Here is a 22,614-nt window from a genome sequence, read left to right as displayed (position 1 = left end):
TGGGAGCTATATGGGGAGAGGAGTCTGCATAGATGGCAGCTATATGGGGACAGGAGGCTGCATAGATGGGAGCTATATGGGGAGAGGAGACTGCATAGATGGGAGCTATATGGGGAGAGTAGGCTACATAGATGGGAGCTGTATGGGGAGAGGAGGCTGCATAGATGGGAGCTATATGGGTAGAGGAGTCTGCATAGATGGCAGCTATATGGGGAGAGGAGGCCGCATAGATGGGAGCTACATGGGGAGAGGAGGCTACATAGATGGGAGCTATATGGGGAGAGTAGGCTACATAGATGGGAGCTATATGGGGAGAGGAGACTACATATATGGGAGCTATATGGGGAGAGGAGGCTACATAGATGGGAGCAATATGGGGAGAGGAGCCATGGGATAAAATCTGCAGGGAAAAGAAACCATGATGGGATTTGTAGGGGGAAAGCAGCCACATGGGATGAGATCTGTATGGGGAAGGTCGTCTGTTCCAATTTTAGCAGGGCTCCTTTAGTAATAATTTTTAAAAATTGTAGAAAACCCGTTTAATACAATAGGACTGACAGTGACTGGAACTACTGGTGCTGGACAGGAGAGTGAAGGTATAGGAGGGGAAGAAGGGGAAAGAGATTTTACTTTAAATTACTTGTTTTGTTTTTTTTTTGGTTGAGGAAAGTGCGTGAAAATGGGTGTGGCTAACAAAATGGGTGTGGTTACAGAATGGGTGTGGTTTTTCAACTGGGCGGGGTTTACAGAGAACCTGTTGTTAAAAATTTGAATCCCACCCCTTCTTATGGCATAATCATGGACTGGCAGAACTGCAGAAACTCCCTGGTTGGAGAATGTGGGTGAGTAGAGGTGTGCACCTGGTGTCTCAGATTCTTCAAAACAATACACTTAAAAGTTTTGACCAGCTTCAAGCTGAATTTGGGATACCGCACAGTTCCTTTTACCAATATCTGCCACTCCGGCATGCCTATGAGATACAGACCTGTCATTTGGACATTAGTATAGAGCGGAATCACACTCTTACTGACATCTGACTGCTCCCACGGTATTATTTCTAGGTTGTATACAGTAATGCTATCCAGATACCTAGACAAATTCCCTTTGCAGGCTAGAGGAAAGTGGGAGAGGGACTTAGGCCCTATGACAGAAGAACAATGGGATAAGGTCTGTCGCAGTTATTCTGAATGCATAGAGTTTACAGTCTATTACATAAGATGGGTATCAGGACGGATGATCGTTGTCCTAGGTGCAGGCAGGAGAATGCTAATGTGGTTCTGTGGGAACATTGAAGACTACTTGAGTGCAGTATTAAAGCTGATTGAGAAAGTTTTTTAATATACAGTGCCTTGCGAAAGTGTTCGGCTCCCTTGAATTTTTCAACCTTTTCACACATTTCAGGCGTCAAACATAAAGATAAAAATTTTAATGTTATGTTGAAGAATCAACAACAAGTGGGACATAATTGTGAAGTTGAATGAAATTTATTGCTTATTTTAAACTTTTTAAAAAATTAAATAACTGAAAAGTGGGGTGTGCAATATTATTCATCCCCTTTACTTTCAGTGCAGCAAACTCACTCCAGAAGTTCATTGAGGATCTCTGAATGATCCATTGTTGTCCTAAATGACTGATGATGATAAATATAAGCCACCTGTGGGGGGCGGAGCCGGACATGGCTGAGTGAGGACACTGTTTTCCTGAGCTCCTCTCTACACTCTCCCATAAAGCCGGTTTTAACTTCAAAATGGGCAAATCCTCCACTAAAAAGAAGAAACCCTGCACCCCAGGGCGCCCACCTACCTCATAAACCAAAGAAATTGTATTACCTTAAAACAACCATTTTATTCACATATATGCCACAAACAGAGTACACACATTAAAAATAGTGATGAGAAGAAAGGTGGGAATCAATATCCTCTAATCCTCACCCTTCCTGTCATACAGGGGTCGGCATCCTAAAGTTTATTGACGCCCCGTTCCTCGTCGACTTGAGTCCTGTACTGACCCTCCACTCACACTCTCCGTTTCTTTGCTCTGGACCCTATTTGGACTTTTTAATATGTTTCAATAAACGTCATTAATTTTTAATACATTTCCTGGATTCGGTGCTGGATTTTTTTGAAAAAGTCTCCATACAAGATTGCCAGCTGGTTTATCCTTGCACGTGTCTGGGAAGCATTGGTCTCCTTCATACCACAGGTGAGCGGATACATACACTTTCCTTGGACTCACACTAAAAGATATACCATGTGTCTAAGTAAAAGTGGGTAAGGTGAAACACCCAAGGTAAGACTCACAGGGATAGTGTGTGACACCAAATGATAAATATATAGAATAGAATCTGGCTCACATGTGAGTTAGGTGCCTCCGAGAAAAAGAGTCAAATATATAAAGAGTCAACTCGGGCACTCAAAGAACATGAAAAAATAGAAGATGTTGATGTTTTCGATTCCAATTTTATTCATGCAAAGGTATATTGAAAAATATATTATGACGTTTTGGCCATACAGTTAGGCCTTTATCAAATAAATGATCACACAGGAATCGTATATGGTGCTAGAATCGTGAAAATATGTTCACATGTGTTGGCAAATGGACCTTAGTAATCAACCTTTGCTATTGTCTATAGGATACACCTCTTGTGTATCCTATAGACATACAGGATTGTATTTGGTGTCACACACTATCCCTGTGGGTCTTACCTTGGGTGTTTCACCTTACCCACTTTTACTTAGACACATGGTATATCTTTTAGTGTGAGTGGAGGGTCAGTACACGACTCAAGTCGACGAGGAACGGGGGCGTCAATAAATTTTAGGACGCCGACCCCTGTATGACAGGAAGGGTGAGGATTAGAGGATATTGATTCCCACCTTTCTTCTCATCACTATTTTTAATGTGTGTACTCTGTTTGTGGCATATATGTGAATAAAATGGTGGTTTTAAGGTAAGACAATTTCTTTGGTTTATGAACAATTAATCTACCTTGATATCTATTTCGGTTTATGGTTCGCCCACCTATCTCCCAAAGCAACATCGGAGCATATCTTACCTGCTCCCGGGAGCTCGGGGCCGTTTCACTACCAGGGCAGGAATTGAGGCCTGCAGACCCTGCAGCCCAGCTGGGACCGTAGAACCAGCATAACTCACCTGCGACCGGCGCTGGTGGAATTCGGGAGGTGGGGACCGGCCGACGCGAGGTACACGTGGGCCTGGGCTCAGGCGATGACTCACCGCTGCAGCAGCGGGCGCTGAGGAACCAGCTGCTGCGCAATGAAGCTGATGGGCAGGAACCTCCATCATCACCTCCATCATAATCAAACACAGGTGCTGTGGCTGGGGGAGAGGAGGGTATAATGATTAACCCTAAGGGACTGCCTGGCTGTATCACCCAGAAGCAGGGACAGCAGGGGGTCCTGATGGACAGGGCTCAGGCTGGGGGCAACAGTAATAACCCCAGCCACACCTTCTATATGGAGGTCCCACAGCCTTCGGGGGGATCTGGAGAAGGAGGGAGGCCACAGGAGCCCCTGGTGGATGCTGGTGAATCGTGGGGACTCCCTCAGAGAGAGGTATCCCACACACCCTCAGGGAGCTGGTCCACGGGATCCTCCTGGGCTGAGCACCTGTCAGGCCCTAATAGGGATCTAGAGAGGGGCACACTAATGCCCGTGAACAGGGGATCCAGGATGCTGGGGTCTCCCTCAATCCGTCTTGCGGCAGACCCACGGGCGTGGGATGACATAATCAACCCTCATGACACGCAAAACATGATATATGGTCCAACTCCACAGGACTCTTTTCGTGCATACCCCAACATATCTCATACAGCTGCCGCGATGGGCGAGGACCGCCCGGCATCCTTGGCAGACCTGCAGTCATTGCTACAAGCGATTCCCACCAAGAATGATATTGCTGCACTGGCCAGCCAAGTGGTAGCGGAATGTAAACAAGAATTCACCCAATTACGGTCTGAATTTTCCATACTTACCCACAGGGTAGACGCCCTTGATGAGCAGCAATCAAATTCTCATGTCTCTATGCAATCTATCCAAGACACAGTAAAAAAACAGTCCAAGCAATTATTTGCCCTCCAACAGCACGTAGATGATTTAGAGAACAGAAACAGAAGGAACAATCTACGTGTTATGGGCCTTCCTTAGTCCCTTGCTGCCCCCGATATCCCAGCAGTCCTCCGTTCACTTTTTAATGGCTTGCTAAAGAGACCACCAGGTGCCCCCTTGAACTTGACAGAGCTCATAGGGCCCTACGTCCTCCTGACCCAGCGGACTCTCGCCCGAGGGATGTTGTGTTCAGGCCAGGTGCACTTTTTTGCCGTCAAAGAGGCCGTCTTACAAGCTGCTAGGAGGAAACAGACCTTATCATACAATGGCTCCGCCATCCGTATAATGCCGGTTCTCTCAAGGCACACCCTGGCCCAGCGCGCCAATCTTAAGCCTCTCCTGGATGTATTAAAGGAGAAGGGTTTACCGTTCCAATGGGGATTCCCCTTCTCCCTATCAGTGCAGAAGGACTCGCTGTGGTGGGTCCTACGTTCCCCAGAGGACTTTCGGGCCTTCATCTCGAGCCTGGGTCTACCCGCAATCTCCATTTCAGCATGGCCCACCATCCTGCTTCAGCCGTGGGTCCCCGGGGGGGACGAATGCTCCCAAGTCAAACCCACCTGCTGAATCCAGCAGGGGGCTACCCCCGAGAGGAGAAAGGGGTCGCAGAGGGGGCCACCTTCGGCAGACGACATAGAGAAGCCCGGAGGCTACGCACACCTTTATGACTCATATTACTTACAGTCATTTATGCTAATTAACCTTCATATGTCGCCCTTCAAAACTTACTTATTGCCCGTATAGCTTAAACATTTGTTACCTTTGCCGGTGTTTATGGTTATCTTTAATGTTCTAAGTATAGATTGAGCTCTGCTTGGTTATGTCTGACATCTTCTTTCCCCAAATAGGTTGGGATCCCCTGTCCTGCTTAGTTGAAGCGGATATGTTCCCTATGAACGTTTGTTCGGACTTAGATTACTGTGTAAGGTCACTCTCACAATAATCAATGCCTATGCCCCAAACCAAAGGCAGGACAGCTTTATTACCCGCTTGGTCGACGAGGCGATCCCGCTGATACAGGGCACGGCAATTCTGTGTGGCGACCTCAATGTCACCCTGGACCCCACATTGGACAATTCCAGGGGGAAATCCAGCATTTCATACACTACCATTAAACGCATCAAAAAAGCTTTATTGCGTATTCAACTGTTCGACACATGGAGACTGAAACACCCATCGGATAGAGACTATAGCTTCTACTCCCATACACAAGACTCATACAGTCGTATAGACTATATACTACTACAGCACAATACTCTTCCATGGATCCAACATTCTAGTATGGATAACATTTTGTGGTCAGACCACATGCCGGTCTATTGTACGATTGCAATTCCCTCTCTCTCGGCCCCTTCAGGGTCGTGGCGGCTGAATGAGTCGTTGCTGCTGGATGAGCTCTGCGTCACAGACGTTCAGACCTCTATCACAAGGTTCATGGAGGACCACTCGGCGGACGACACAGCCCACACTTACAAGTGGGAAGCATTGAAGTGTGTCCTATGAGGTATTTTTTATCAAGCATGGGTCTCGAATTAAAAAAGAAAGGGCCCAAGACATAGTAAACGCTCTCCATAGGGTCTCTGAACTGGAGCTCATCCATAAACAATGCTTATCGGCCACAAATTTACAAGCTCTTTTGCAAGCCAGGATTGAGGTTAAAAAACTGTTAGATTCCATTTACAAGCACCTACTACAGGTGGGAAAAGGAACGTTTTACGAGTTTGGGGACAAGCCAGGAACATTATTGGCTAATGCGTTGAGAGAAGGGAGAGCCCATACCCTCATTCCTTGCATCAAAAACTCACGCGACGAACTGCTCTATGCTACCCCCGACATTTCAAACACCTCTCATGACTTTTATTCCAAGTTATATAACCTACCTGTCGAGCCCCCGGAGCCGAGGGTAGGCAGTCCTTTAATGCCCTCACCTTTCCGACGTCTTAATAGCTCTGTAATTGAAAACTTGGAAAGCCCATTTTCACTGGAGGAATTGTTAGCGGTGATTAGCGACTCACCTGGTAATAAGAGTCCTGGACCAGACGGGTTCCCCGCCAAATTCTACAAATCCTTTTCTGAACAATTGGCTCCCCTAATGCTTCTCTCCTTCAATTCAATTTCTGACTCTGTCCGTCTCCCGCCCCATTCCACTACGGCCCACATCTCCTTGCTCCGCAAGGCTGGAAAAGACCCCACGGCGTGTAGCAGTTTTAGACCGATCTCACTCCTTAATGTCGATTTAAAATTCTATGGCAAGCTTTTGGCAAATAGACTTGGCCGTTTACTCCCTGACCTGATACATCTGGACCAGGTCGGATTTGTCCCGGGTAGGGAGGCGAGGGACAATACAATAAAGACCTTGGACCTGATCCAACATGCACACCCAAAAAGCTCTCTTTGATGTTGCTATCTCTGGACGCTGAGAAGGCCATCGACAGAGTCTACTGGCAGTCGCTTTCACAAACACTGGACCATATGGGCCTGGGGCCAGTTTTTTCATCCAGAATTATGGCCTTATATCATTCTCCAACTGCACACCTTAAAATTAATGGTACTCTGTCGAGGCCCTTCTCCATCCATAACGGGACCAGGCAAGGGTGTCCCTTGTCACCTCTGCTATATATCCTGGTCATGGAGCACTTGTTGTCGGCCATTAGGACCAACCCGGATATACAGAGAATTAGGATCGCCAATCGGGAACATAAATGCGCCGCCTTTGCCGACGATCTTCTTATTTACCTCTGTAACCCCCTCACATCACTCCCACCCCTAATGCTAGAACTAAACCGCTTTAGTAAATGGTCCAACTTTAAAATTAATTTTGATAAATCAGAGGCCCTAAATATTACTTTGCCACAAACGACAATAAATGCAATAAAACTTCCCATTCAGATTGCCACCCCACGGCAGTATTGGATACTTGGGCATCAATATCCCATCCGATTTGACGAGACTTTTTCAACTAAACTATCAAAGCTTCCTGTCAAAGCTTCAGGGAGACCTGACCTTGTGGCAGAGAGGTACTCTTTCATGGTTCGGCAGGATTGGCGCCCTTAGAATGACAGCCCTGCCTAGATTGCTGTACTTGATACAGATGGTCCTGGTTTACGTTCAGGCAGCCTATTGGGTCAGGATACAGCGCTTATTTAATCAATTTGTTTGGTCAAAGAAGCGCGCCCATCTCAGGAGCAGCGTTCTAACTAGGACCAAGAATGCAGGAGGTGTGGGGCTGCCTGACTGCAGGCGTTATTACATGGCGGCCACCCATGCCAGAGTTTTGGACCTCTTGCATAGCTCTGGGTCTAAGCTTTGGGTCTGCCTAGCGCAGGATCTCTGCCCCTTGTCAGTGCTGACCCTGCCGTGGACCTGGCCACTCCTTACCAAACATAAGATCGAAATGTCTTATAGCACTAAACAAACATTGAAAACTGTACACTCTACATTATTACGCAATCGCCTGATTCAGCCGAGAGGACCCCTTATGCCATTAACCGATAACCCTGAGTTTCTATCGGGGGCATCACCCAACAACTTCCTGGGCAGTACGAAAGAGCCCCTTAAGACTGAACCAGGTGGCCCCTGGGGGTTCCCTTCTACCGCTTCTGGAGATTGTGGAAAATCGTAATTTCAGGATGCGGTTTCATTTTGAATATGCACAACTCAAACACTTCATAATCTCACAAAACATTGTTATGGCGCATCTTCCACCCCAAACCCCATTTGAAAACCTTTGTACTGGGTCCTTAGATACACATCATGCGATATCAAAAATATATAAGATCATAACCAACGCGGCAGAGGCGTCCCTTCCTCGCTTTTGTGTGGCATGGGAAGCAGAGGTCAACCAGACGTTCCTCGGGAACCAGTGGGCACGTTGCTTCCGACTGACCCACAAGTCCGTCGTGGCCACCAGAATGCAAGAAACCAGCTATACCATACTCTCCAGGTGGTACAGGGTCCCAGCGTCTCTTCATGCGTGGTGTCCCGAGGTACCTGATACCTGTTGGCGTTGTGGAGCACAGGGAGGCACCATGTCCCACATCTGGTGGTATTGCCCGGGCTTGAGGGTCTTTTGGAAAAAAGTACTAGCAGCTATACAGGAGGTCACAGGGATCATAGTCCCCAGCCGCCCAGAGGCAGTCCTACTATACATTTTTAATGTCTCGGAAAAGGCCTATAGAAAGTCCCTCTTGGGCCACCTTCTCCAGGCAGCCAAGACAGTGGTCCCACGGCGCTGGAAAGATCCTGCCCCCCCTACGATAGACAAGTGGGTAATGGAGGTGAATGTGATCCACCGCATGGAAATGGTGATGGCTCAGTCGCGTGGACAGACGGTGGCGACAGCCACTAAATGGTTTCAATGGGAGTCATTCCTTTCTGGCAAAAAATTTCTTGAATTAATCTAACCTCCGGAAGATAGGCACCTTGGCCCCACTTCAGATAATATTCACCACCTTTCCAACATGTCTTGGCCCAACGGACAAAGTATCAGACCCGGCCGATGCGTTCTACTCTCCATCTCTTCCCCTCCTGCCCTGACTTATCCTTCCTTTGCTATTTTTCGTGATCATACTTCTTCTTCACCTTTCCTCAAATGGCTTATTATTATTTTTGGTTCAAAACGACTATCCATGTATTATATCAATCATTTACATACTGTCATGACATTTGCGAATGTGTTGTGTCGCATAGACTTTGGTTTCGCATTGTCAGTTATAACATGGATCCATGTTCTTTTAATGTATTCTTTAAAACTCAATAAAACTTTAAATTGGAAAAAAAAAATATAAGCCACCTGTGTGTAATCTAGTCTCGGTATAAATGCAGCTGCTCTGTGATAGTCTCAGTGTTCTGTTTAAAGCGCAGATAGCATCATGAAGACCAAGGAATACAACAAGCAGGTCCATGATACTGTTCTGATGAAGTTTAAAGCCGGATTTGGTTACAAAAAGACTTCCAAAACTTCAAACATCCCAAGGAGCACTGTGCAAGCGATCATATTGAAATAGGAGTATCATACCACCGCAAATCTACCAAGATCCAGCCCTCCATCCAAACTTTCTTCTCAAACAAGGAGAAGACTGATCAGAGATGCAGCCAAGAGGCCCATGATCACTCTGGATAAACTTCAGAGATCTACAGCTGAGATGGGAGAGTCTGTCCATAGGACAACAATCAGTCGTACACTGCACAAATCTGGCCTTTATGAAAGAGTGGCAAGGAGAAAGCCATTTCTCAAAGATATACATAAAGTGTCGTTTAAAGTTTGCCACAAGCCACCTGGGAGACACACCAAACATGTGGAAGAAGGTGCTCTGCTCAGATGAAACCAAAATCGAACTATTTGGGCACAATGCCAAACGATTTGTTTGGTGTAAAAGCAACACAGCTCATCACCCTGAACACTCCATCCCCACTGTCAAACACGGTGGTGGCAGCATCATGGTTTGGGCCTGCTTTTCTTCAGCAGGGGAAGGGAAGATGGTTAAAATTGATGGGAAGATGGATGGGGCCAAATACAGGACCATTCTTGAATAAAACCTGTTGGAGTCTGCAAAAGACCTGAGACTGGGAAGGAGATTTGTCTTCCATCAAGACAATTATTTAAAACATAAAGCAAAATCTACAATGGAATGGTTCACAAATAAACGTATCCAGGTGTTAGAATGGCCAAGTCAAAGTCCAGACCTGAATCCAATTGAGAATCTGTGGAAAGAGCTGAAAACTGCTGTTCACAAACGCTCTCCATCCTACCTCACTCAGAGCGAGCTGTTTGCAAAGGAAAAATGGGCAAGAATTTCAGTCTCTTGATGTGCAATACTGATAGACACATATCCCAAGTGACTTGCAGCTGTAATCGCAGCAAAAGGTGGCGCTACAAAGTATTAAGTTGAAAGGGATGAATAATATTGCACGCCCCACTTTTCTGTTATTTTTTTTTTTAAAAAGTTTAAAATAAGAAATAATTTTCGTTCAACTTCGCAATTGTGCCCCACTTGTTGTTGATTCTTCACCATAATGTTACATTTCTTTATCGTTCCTATGGGAGACCCAGACATTGACATTGGGGTGTATAGCTTCTGCCTCCGGAGGACACACAAAGTACTACACTCAAAAGTGTAGCTCCTCCCTCTGAGCCTAAACACCCCATGGAGAACCAGATCTAGCCAGTTTATCGCTTTGTGTTCAGGAGGTCACATCCACACATGCATTCTCATCTGATTTTTCATTTTTTGGAAAGAGTTTGAAGAAAAGCGGGTCCAAGCCTGGACCCCCGGCATGTCCCTTCTCACCCCACTGTGTCGGCGGTGCTGCTAAGGTTGATTCCCAGGCTGGAGCCTTACATGCCATGCTCCTTCACCATCCCTCCGGGGCTCTGGCTTGAAGTGGGAGCCAGCACGGTTCTCCATGCTTGGCATGAGACCGGTCTCCATCCGCAGCCCTTCAGGATCCTGCTGTACCGGAGCACTCATCCCCAGGGACTGGCTACCCTGCGTCTCAGCAAGCTAAGTACCTGAGACGTTTATATATGGGGGTCCCTTGTACTTTATTGTTGTGGGAGAGTGTGCTGAGTGATTTTTATGACATTTCCGGCGGGTTCTCTGGCTGTCGCCTGAGAACCGCGCCGATGGTGCCTGCGCGCCGGCCGCACCGCTCAAATTTAGGCCCCGGCTGCGCCGGAGGCCTACTTTCGGTTTCACTGCCCTCGCATGTCATTCATGCAGAGGGACAGCGCGGCTCCGCCCAGCGGCCGTTCTACAAAGGGGAGAGACACTCCTCACTGAGTACATGTCTCCTCCCCTGTGAATCTCTTTGGCCCTCCAGATCCCGCTCTCAGAGTGAGTCCCGCCCCCTCTCTTCACTCCAGTGGCCATTTTCTCAGCGTTTTTCCCTGCGATCACCACTGGTCTGCAGCATCCCTGCTGAGGTGCTTGGGAGTCCGGGCTTCGGGATCTGGAGGGCACACAAACCGCTCCAGCGGTCTGGTAAGCCACAACCTCTGGTTGTGGACTTTCTGTATATTCTCTCTGGGGGTCATTCTGGCAGAGCCCTCACTCCAGCAGCATGTCTCACACGAGGAGCAAGGCTCCAAAGCTGTTTTCAGTATGCACTGCATGTAAGCTCCTGCTGCCGGAACCGAGCACCTATCCACATTGTGATGCCTGCTCTAACCTGATGATGCCTCAGCCTGAAATCGCACCCCCAGGGGTCTCTCAGGCTGCTCCGGCTCCTGTGGCTGAACCCCCGGCTTGGGTAGAATCCTTAACCAGGTCTATCTCCCAGTCTTTTGCTGACTCCATGGGACATCTGTCCAGGACTCTGCTGAGCATGCATCAGCCCCCGTCGCAGGGTGCCTCTGCTGCTAGGTCTCTCTCAGGACCGGAGCTCCCAGAGGATTCATCATCTGGTCCCAGGTCCCGTCCTTCTAATAAGAGACGCAGGGCTCCCTCTCCTTCGTCCCGCGGCTCAGTTTCAGAAGCTGACTCGCAGGATGAGGAGGATGCCTTTACTGGGGGCTCGGAGACTACCTCCATGTGCCTCATTGGTCTGTCCGACAGTGACTCGGATGTTAGTGATTTGATTGCGTCCATTAATTCTGTACTGGATCTCAATCCGCCAGTATCAGAGGAACAACCCTCTCTGGCAGAAAAGCACCAGTTTACCTCGCCTAAGAGGACGAAGAGTGTGTTCTTTAACCACTCCAGTTTTCAGGCCGCTGTGACCAAGCCCAGGGCCTGCCCTGACAAATGCTTCCCAAAGCGTGGTTCTGATGACCGTTTTCCCTTTCCACCTGAGGTGGTCAAGGAGTGGGCTCATTCACCAAAGGTAGACCCCCCGGTGTCTAGACTCTCAGCCCGGACCGTTGTATCAGTGGCTGATGGCACCTCGCTTAAGGATTCCACAGACCGCCAGGTTGACCTTCTGGCCAAATCTGTATTTGAGGCGGCAGGGGCCTCGTTCTCCCCGACTTTTGCAGCAGTGTGGGCTCTCAAAGCCATCTCTGCTTCTCTGGAGGAGATGCATTCCCTCACTAAGGAATCTATGCCTGAGATGGTTGCCTTAACTTCCCAAGCTTCGGCTTTTTCATCCTATGCCATGTCTGCCATGCTGGAGGCTTCTCACCGCACTGCGGTGGCTTCGGCTAATTCCCTCGCTATCCGCAGGACCTTGTGGCTTCGAGAGTCGAAGGCAGATTCTTCTTCTAAGAAGTACCTTGCGGGGCTCCCTTTTGCTGGGTCCCGGCTGTTCGGTGAACAGCTGGATGAAATTATTAAGGAAGCTACTGGCGGGAAGAGTACTTCCATGCCACAAACCAAAACCAGGAAACCTGTCCAGGGTAGGAATCAGTCGAGGTTTCGTTCCTTTCGTTCCTCCAACTGGTCGTCCTCTAAGCCCTCGGCCTCGTCCACTAACACTGCCAAGGACCAAAAATCCAGCTGGCGCACAAAAGCGCGTCCACAGAAGACCTCAGGTGCTGCTGCCACTAAGGCAGCCTCCTCTTGACTATCTGTCCGCGCCAGCAACGTCCTTAGTCGGTGGCAGGCTCTCCCACTTTGGCGCCATGTGGTTTCAACACGTCTCCAATCAGTGGGTGCGGGATATCATCTCCCACGGCTACAGGATAGAATTCTCTTCCAGCCCGCCAAACAGATTTTTTCTGTCAACTCCCTCCTGCTCCAAGGCAACCGCCTTCTCTCAGGCCGTGGCATCCCTGCAGGCCAACGGAGTAATTGTACCGGTTCCCGCCCGGGAACGGTTCAGAGGTTTCTACTCAAATCTCTTCCTAGTCCCCAAAAAGGACGGTTCCTTCCGGCCCATCCTGGATCTCAAGCTTCTCAACAAGCATGTTCAGGTGCGGCATTTTCGCATGGAGTTTCTGCGGTCAGTCATTGCATCAATGACCAAGGGGATTTCCTGGCATCCATCGACATCAGAGATGCCTATCTGCATGTGCCAATTGCAGTTTCTCACCAGCGTTGGCTACGTTTTGCAATCGGAGAGGAACATTTCCAATTCGTGGCTCTCCCCTTCGGGTTAGCCACGGCCCCTCGAGTATTCACCAAGGTCATGGCAGCAGTGGTTGCGGTTCTGCACCTACAGGGGTTGGCAGTGATTCCTTACCTGGACGACCTTCTAGTCAAGGCTTCATCCAGCGCAGACTGTCAGCGGAGTGTCTCGCTCACTTTTGCCACTCTAGCCCAATTCGGGTGGATTGTCAATCTTCCCAAATCCACTCTGACTCCGACCCAGAGTCTCACGTACCTAGGGATGCAGTTCGAGACTCTGCCGGCACTTGTGAAGTTGCCCTCAGTCAAACAGCAGCCCATCCAACTGGCGGTCCGCGCTCTGCTGAGGCCCCGCCGTTATTCCATCAGGCACCTGATACAGGTGCTGGGTCAGATGGTGGCGTCAATGGAGGCTGTTCCCTTTGCCCAGTTCCATCTGCGTTCACTGCAGCTGGACATTCTCCACTGTTGGGACAAGCGGACCTCTTCCTTGCACAGGCTAGTGGCTCTGTCGCCACAGACCAGGAGCTCTCTTCAGTGGTGGCTTCGGCCCCTCTCTCTGTCTCAGGGGCGCTCCTTCCTGACCCCGTCCTGGGTGATTCTCACCACGGATGCCAGTCTGTCCGGCTGGGGAGCGGTATATCTCCACCACCGAGCGCAGGGCACTTGGACTCTCTCCGAGTCAGCCCTTTCAATCAATGTGCTGGAAACCAGAGCTGTGCTTCTAGCTCTCCTAGCCTTTCACCACCTGTTGGCGGGCAAGCACATCCGAGTCCAGTCAGACAACGCGACAGCAGTTGCCTACATCAATCACCAAGGCGGGACACGCAGCCGCCTGGCAATGTTGGAGGTACAACGCATCCTTCAATGGGCGGAGTACTCCAAGTCCACCATATCCGCAGTCCACATCCCAGGCGTGGAAAACTGGGAGGCAGATTATCTCAGCCGTCAAACCGTGGACGGCGGCGAGTGGTCCCTGCATCCGGCAGTGTTTCAGTCAATCTGCCGCAAGTGGGGCACTCCGGATGTGGACCTAATGGCATCCCGTCACAACAACAAGGTTCCGGTTTACGTGGCTCGCTCCCACGATCCTCAGGCATTCGCCGCGTATGCTCTGGTTCAAGACTGGTCCCAGTTTCGTCGGTCCTACGTGTTTCCCCCTCTAGCGCTCTTGCCCAGAGTTCTGCGCAAGATCAGACTGGAGGGCCGTCGAGTCATTCTCATTGCTCCGGACTGGCCCAGGTGAGCTTGGTACCCAGACCTGCTCCTTCTGTCCGTAGAGGTGCCGTGGCATCTTCCGGACCGTCCAGACCTTCTCTCACAAGGTCCGTTTTTCCGCCAGAATTCTGCGGCTCTCAGATTAACGGCGTGGCTCTTGAGTCCTGGATCTTGACGGCTTCTGGTATCCCCCCTGAGGTCATCTCCACTATGACTCGGGCCCGTAAGTCTTCCTCTGCCAAGATCTATCACAGGACTTGGAAGATTTTCCTGTCCTGGTGTCGCTCTTCCGGCCATCCTCTTTGGCCTTTTTCCTTGCCGACCCTTCTGTCCTTTCTACAGTCCGGTCTGCAGCTGGGACTGTCCCTCAACTCTCTCAAGGGACAAGTCTCGGCTCTGTCAGTGCTGTTCCAGCGGCGTATCGCCCGGCTGGGTCAGATCCGCACCTTCTTACAAGGCGCGTCTCACATCATTCCGCCTTACCGGCGGCCCTTGGATCCCTGGGACCTCAATTTGGTTCTCACGGTTTTGCAGAAACCCCCCTTTGAGCCTCTTAGGGAGGTTTCTTTGTTTCGTCTTTCACAGAAAGTGGTCTTTCTAGTGGCCATAACTTCCCTCAGGAGAGTCTCTGATTTGGCTGCGCTCTCTTCGGAGTCACCTTTTTTGTTTTTTCATCAAGACAAGGTGGTTCTCCGTCCGACTCCGGACATTCTTCCTAAGGTGGTCTCTCCTTTCCACCTTAACCAGGACATTACCCTACCGTCCTTTTGTCCGGCTCCTGTTCATCGCTTTGAAAAAGCGTTGCATACTCTGGATCTGGTGCGGGCTCTCCGGATCTATGTGTCTCGCACCGCTGCTATTAGGCGGTGCACCTCTCTTTTTGTGCTAACCACAGGTCGGCGTAAGGGCCTCTCTGCTTCTAAGCCGACCTTAGCCCGTTGGATCAGGTCCACCATTTCGGAGGCCTACCTTTGTTCTCAGGTGCCTCCCCCGCCGGGGATCAAGGCACACTCGACCAGAGCTGTCGGTGCCTCTTGGGCTTTCAGGCACCAGGCTACGGCTCAGCAAGTCTGTCAGGCTGCCACTTGGACTAGCCTGCATACCTTTTCAAAGCACTACCATGTGCATGCTCATGCTTCGGCAGATGCGAGCTTGGGCAGACGCATCCTTCAGGCGGCTGTCGCCCACTTGTGAAGTTAGGCTCCGCCTACTTCTCAGTTTTTCTGTTTATTCCCACCCATGGACTGCTTTGAGACGTCCCAATGTCTGGGTCTCCCATAGGAATGATAAAGAAAAAGAGAATTTTGTTTACTTACCGTAAATTCTTTTTCTTATAGTTCCGTATTGGGAGACCCAGCTCCCTCCCTGTTGCCTGTTGGCAGTTCTTGTTCCGCGTGTTATCACCGGCTGTTGTCATAGACAGAGACTCCGGTTGTTCCGGTTCTTGCTCTGTTTTTACTTGTGGGTGGCTATTCTCCTTCAGCTTGTACACTAAACTGGCTAGATCTGGTTCTCCAGAGGGTGTATAGGCTCAGAGGGAGGAGCTACACTTTTGAGTGTAGTACTTTGTGTGTACTCCGGAGGCAGAAGCTATACACCCCAATGTCAATGTCTGGGTCTCCCAATACGGAACTATAAGAAAAAGAATTTACGGTAAGTGAACAAAATTCTCTTTTTTTTATCTTTATGTTTGAAGCCTGAAATGTGGAAGAAGGTTGAAAAATTTAAGTGGGCCGAATACTTTTCCAAGGCACTGTACGTCTACAGCTAAGACCTGTTACATGTATTCTGGGTCTCCTGGGGGGGGGGGGGGTTGAGTTGATGACCGGTAGTGCGCATCTATTGTATCAGGCCAGGAAGCTGTTGTCCTACCACTGGCTGGATCTGGCTCCCCCAGCCATCGGGGATCTTAGGGAAAGAGTTAATGCTATACTTTGACTGGAGAGGGAGTATACCTTAAAAGAAATTCATTAAAGAAGTTCTATAAGATCTGGGGTGCGTGGTTGGATACTCTGGGCCTTCCCTCCTCAGCAGTGCTGCAAGATAGTGTGGGTGACCAGGTCCTTCTCCTCGTAATCGGTTGATAAATTTAGTGGAATTCGGTTAATTGCGTGTTGCTGGAACACATATAGTATAGTTGCTAACGATATTGGGTAAATTTATGTTATGGGTAGGGCATTGGAAAATAATATGTACTTTGTGACTTATAATGTTGTGGGACATGGACTATGGATGCACTGTTTATTATGTAACGTGTGTTGGTTTTATTTTTGAGTAGTTTTTCCCTTTCTCTACAATGTCTCTGTGGGGAAACAAGTTATTATTGTGTCATGTAAATTTATTGATAAATAAAAATTAACCTGATTTAAAAAAAAAGATTCTGATTCCACCAGCTTATAGTGTTATTGGTACTTCTTGCATAAAAATCCTCATATAGGAAACTTGGAGGCGACTGCTGCATGTTGTCTCCAAGCGTAGATGCAGCTCTGACTCTTCTTCCTCGGTCAGCTGGGTTTAGATCAGTGGAGATATGATACCACTGCCTAGGAATAGGAAAACGTATGAGTCGCTCTACTCTATTGCTGACATAAGGGTGCTTTACACGCTGCGACATCGCTAATGATATATCGTCGGGGTCACGTTGTTAGTGATGCACATCCGGGGCCGGTAGCGACATCGCAGCGTGTGACACCAATGAGCGATGATCAACAAGTGCAAAACGTGAAAAATCGTTGCTCGTTGACACGTCGTTCATTTCCTTAATATCGTTGCTGCTGCAGGTACAATGTTGTTCGTCGTTCCTGCGGCAGCACACATCGCTATGTGTGACACCGCAGGAACGACGAACATCTCCTTACCTGCATCCACCGGCAATGAAGAAGGAAGGAGGTGGGCGGCATGTTCCGGCCGCTCATCTCCGCCCCTCCTCTGCTATTGGACGGCTGCCTTGTGACGTCGCTGTGACACCGCACGAACCGCCCCCTTAGAAAGGAGGCGGATCCTCGGCCAGAGCGACGTCGCAGGGAAGGTAAGTCCATGTGATGGGTGTTAGCGATGTTGTGCGCCACGGGCAGCGATTTGCCCGTGTCGCACAACCGACGGGGGTGGTTACGCTCGCTAGCGATATCGGTACCGATATCACAGCGTGTAAAGTACCCTATAGACGTAGAATTGTTTTGTTGTATATGTAACCAAGCAGCACTCTTCTGTATGAGTGGAATGTGAATGAATCAATTGCAATGGTGGTGAGAGAGTTCCATATATTGGACTAAGCATGTTTATATACCTTTAATTGGATTAATTGTGTTAACATTACTGGTATAATTTTATCAGGCCCTTTTATTTATACACATTACCTGAGTTTTTCAGCTACTATTGCCAGTATTATTATGTTACATTTTTTATGCACCTGTATTGCACTAAGCACATTAATTTGTGATTACATGAATTATTATACCTATTTTTTTTTTTTTTTTTCAAAACATGTCTTGCATTTTCTCTTATATTTATTACCTGGCCTGTTATGAATGTATATTTATTTGTGATATACACATATACACAAATTGTGTCTCTGTTCCAAGTATTTTAACTTGCTTAGCTTATTAAATACAAAAAAAAATTTAGTTATTGTTTGTGTCAGTATGTCCATATTCCAGCATTATTTGTAGGATATAGGGACTGAGACATATTTTGATGATATGGTATAAACACTTTACATTTAAAAGAAATTTTTTATTGTACTGTATTTATATGTTTTGTCTTGAACCACTCCAGTTTTGCTTTAGCAGTATACTTTAGGTCATTGACTTCTTGGAAGGTGACCCTCCAACCCAGTCTCAAATCACAGACAGAATGAAACATTTTTTGCTCAAGAATATCCCTCTATTTTGCACCATCCAACTTCCCCAACGCATGATGTTGCCACCACTATGTTTCACTGTAATGATGGTGTTCTTGGGGTGATGAGCTCTGTTGGTTTGGCACCAGATATAGCGTTTTCCTTGGTGGCCAAACGGTTCTATTTGTTTCTCATCTGACCACAGCACCTTCCTCCATAGATTTGGGGAGTCTCCCACATGTCTTTTGGCACTCTCAAAATGAGTCTTATAAGACTTTCTTTCTGGTCACTCTTCCATAAAGGCCAACTTTATAGAGTGGATGACTTATTGTGGTCATAAGGACAGATACTCCAGTCTCTATTAGGGAACTCAGCAGCTCCTCCAGGGTTACCTTTGGTCTCTGCTGCCTTTCTGATTAATGCCCTCCTTGCCCGGGATGAGAGTTTTATTCGCTGGCACTCTATTGACAGATTTGTTGTAGTACCATGTTCTTTCTATATGAGAATTTGATGGTGCTGCAGAGGATCATCAGAGATTGTGGATTTTTTTTTTTAGGACCCAACCCTGACTTGCACTTCTCAACAACTCTGTCTTTTGTTTGGAGATCTCCTTGTTTTTCAGGTGTTGTTTGGTTAGTGGCGCCTCTTGCTTAAAGGTGTTGCAGCCTCTGTGGCATTTCGGAAAAGGTGTGTATATACTGATAGCTCATGTGCACTAAGATTGTACACACCTGGATTTCCTTTCACTGAGCTAGTGACTTATGTAGGAAATTGCTTGCTCACAAAATTTTTAGGGGCTTCATAGCAAAGGTTGTGAATACATATGCTCATGACAATATTTATTTATTCCATCCCATAAATTACATTTTTGCCTATATCTTTCTTACTTCACTTCCCCAACTTAAACTATTTTGTGCTAATGCGTCACACATAAATCAGATTACAAAAATATTTAACCACAAGTCATAATGTAACAGATAAAAAGCCAGGGGGTTGGGGGGGGACTGAATACTTATGCAAGACACTGTATCAGCTTAACTCGAGGCAGGAGGCCCATGTGAAGATTCCATAAGGCTTATTTTTCAGCGTAATTCTTGTAGTTATGCACAGTAACAGTAGGTAAAGAGAATTATTAACCACAGCTGTATAGAGATGATGCTTATTCGAAGATGGCTGAAAAACACTGCCGCAGGAGGAAGAAGGGAGGGGTTAAGCAGTGTTCACATCAGCGGTATTTTGCCGCAAAACCGGATCCGTCACAAATGCATTTCAGTTAAATTAATTTCCAATGGGATTGCGGCAAAATGCGGTCACATGTGATGACGTGCGTCATTCACAACCGCATGTGACCGCATCTTGCCGCGATCCCATTGGAAATGAATTGAACTGAAATGCATTTGTGACGGATCCGGTTTTGCGGCAAAATACCGCTGATATGAGCGCCGCCTTACTTACATCAGATCAGGGATACAGGAAGTTATGTAGGACAAACTTACAAAGACAAACTGATTGCATAGCTGTGTAAAAGAAACATTAAAATGACGATACAATGCAATGCTGTATGATTTCCACATAGTGGGACATGACACTGACTTCTGAGCAATTGTGTCTTTTTGAGTTTATTATTTTATTTATCATAAAAGATGCAATTTATTGAGCAGACGAAGGATAAAAATAGAAAATATAGTAAATTTCAATTACTATTATAATACAGAAGAAAAATTTAAAATGAGAGTCCTCAGTGGTTGATACCTTTTAATGGCTAACTGAAAAGATGGAAATAATAGCAAGCTCTTGAGAATTCTCAGGTGTCTTCATCAGGCTCATGTTTACTAGGATTTAACCCCTTAACGACCGCGGGCAGTAAAATTACGTCCTAAATGTCATAATGTTACTGCCCGCGGTCTTCCGGCGGCAGCATGCCGCGATCGGCGCACATCTCAGCTGATTTTCACAGCTGAGATGTGTGCCTGCTAGGCACGAGCAGAATCGTTATCTGCTCGTGCCGATTAACCCCTTAAATGGCGCTGTCAATACGTGACAGCGCCATTATAAGCGCGATCGCGGTAAAGTTTTACTTACCGCCCGATACCGGAAGTCACGTGACGCAATCACATGACTTCCGATAGTTGTCATTGTAGCACAGGGTCATGTGATGACTCCTGTACTACACATGACTTGCTTTCACTTTCGCTGTTCCAGCGGCACAGCAAAAGAGAAAGAGAGCGTATCTGCTGTTTACAGCTGTGTAGCTGTGATCAGCAGATACTGCAGAGCGATCGGATTGCTGATCGCAATAGCTCCCTAGGGGGACTAGTAAAATAAAAAAAAAAGTTAAAAAAAGTTTTAAAAAATTAAAAAAAAACCTAAAAGTTCAAATCACCCCCCATTCGCCCCATTGAAAATTAAAGGGTTAAAAAAATAAAAGATATACACACTTTTGGTATCGCCGCGTTCAGAAACGCCCGATCTATCAAAATATAAAATCAATTAATCTGGTCAGTATACGGCGTAGCGGCAAAAAAATTCCAAACGGCAAAACGAAGTTTTTTTTGTCGCCACAACTTTTGCGCAAAATGCAATAAGAGGCGATCAAAACGTAGCATCTGTGCAAAAATGGTACCGTTAAAAACGTCAGCTCGAGATGCAAAAAATAAGCCATCACTGAGCCATAGATCCCGAAAAATGAGAACGCTACGGGTCACGGAATATGGCGTAAAACGTGTGCCACTTTTTTCGGACAAACGTCCGATTTTTTTTTAACCCCTTATATAAAAGTAAACCTATACATGTTTGGTGTCTACGAACTCGCACTGACCTGAGGCATCACACCCACACATCAGTTTTACCATATAGTGAACACAGTGAATAAAATATCTCAAAAACCATAGTGCTATCGCACTTTTTTTGCAATTTTTCTGCATTTGGAATTTTTTTTGCCGTTTTCCAGTACACTATATGGTAAAACTGATGGTTTCATTTAAAAGTACAGCTCGTTCCGCAAAAAATGAGCCCTCACATAACCATATTGACTGAAAAATAAAAAAAGTTACGTCTCTCAGAAAAAGAATGGCGAAAAAAAAAAAGGAAAGCGAAAAATCGGCCGGTCGTGAAGGGGTTAATATGTAATTCATGCTTTAATTTTATTTCAGATAAGCTCATTAAAGATCTCAGGGTTAGAGAGGCTGAAGATGACGAGTTTATAAAAGTAAGCAATGAAGTTGAACTAGCAGAAGCCGACCGAAAGATTGAAGAAGATGACATTAGGAATGAGATTGAAATGGCACGACAGTCTGCAAAAATGTCAAAGAAAGAGTCTTTGATATTTGTACTAGATGAGGATGAAGATGAGCATGAAAGTGAAGATCTTGCAACTGATACAGAATCTGATTATCAAGATGACTTTCAGGTAAAGAATCCTCCTATAACAGTTAGCTATATAATGAACATCTACATCTATTTCGATAAACATGTGTTAACTAATTTCCAAGCCAGTTTTAGCCTTCCAGACAAAGCCCATAACTTTGTAATGCCTGTACAAATTTTAATGCCAATATTTACAGTATATATACTGTGTATATATACAGTTAGGTCCAGAAATATTTGGACAGTGACACAATTTTCGCGAGTTGGGCTCTGCATGCCACCACATTGGATTTGAAATGAAACCTCTACAACAGAATTCAAGTGCAGATTGTAACGTTTAATTTGAAGGTTTGAACAAAAATATCTGATAGAAATTGTAGGAATTGTACACATTTCTTTACAAACACTCCACATTTTAGGAGGTCAAAAGTAATTGGACAAATAAACCAAACCCAAACAAAATATTTTTATTTTCAATATTTTGTTGCGAATCCTTTGGAGGCAATCACTGCCTTAAGTCTGGAACCCATGGACATCACCAAACGCTGGGTTTCCTCCTTCTTGATGCTTTGCCAGGCCTTTACAGCCGCAGCCTTCAGGTCTTGCTTGTTTGTGGGTTTTTCCGTCTTAAGTCTGGATTTGAGCAAGTGAAATGCATGCTCAATTGGGTTAAGATCTGGCGATTGACTTGGCCATTGCAGAATGTTTCACTTTTTTGCACTCATGAACTCCTGGGTAGCTTTGGCTGTATGCTTGGGGTCATTGTCCATCTGTACTATGAAGCGCCGTCCGATCAACTTTGCAGCATTTGGCTGAATCTGGGCTGAAAGTATATCCCGGTACACTTCAGAATTCATCCGGCTACTCTTGTCTGCTGTTATGACATCAATAAACACAAGTGACCCAGTGCCATTGAAACCCATGCATGCCCATGCCATCACGTTGTCTCCACCATGTTTTATAGAGGATGTGCTGTGCCTTGGATCATGTGCCGTTCCCTTTCTTCTCCAAACTTTTTTCTTCCCATCATTCTGGTACAGGTTGATCTTTGTCTCATCTG

At 46.9% G+C, this 22,614-nt stretch overlaps 1 protein-coding gene across 1 annotated transcript in view; it reads left to right on the top strand.

Moving 5' to 3' along the window:
- LOC142243895 (NFX1-type zinc finger-containing protein 1-like) overlaps window positions 1-22,614 on the top strand; it is a 267,452-nt gene that overhangs the window by 104,363 nt on the left and 140,475 nt on the right. The window contains exon 7 of the mRNA XM_075316092.1: window positions 21,341-21,597. Within this exon, the coding sequence (XP_075172207.1) occupies window positions 21,341-21,597 (257 nt within the window). The remainder of the gene's footprint in view (window positions 1-21,340; window positions 21,598-22,614) is intronic.

The sequence above is a fragment of the Anomaloglossus baeobatrachus genome, chromosome 6, assembly GCF_048569485.1.
Source record: "Anomaloglossus baeobatrachus isolate aAnoBae1 chromosome 6, aAnoBae1.hap1, whole genome shotgun sequence".
NCBI classification, from domain to species: domain Eukaryota; kingdom Metazoa; phylum Chordata; class Amphibia; order Anura; family Aromobatidae; genus Anomaloglossus; species Anomaloglossus baeobatrachus.
The sequence above is the reverse complement of the archived record's forward strand: the minus strand, read 5'-3'. Positions and strand labels throughout refer to the sequence as shown.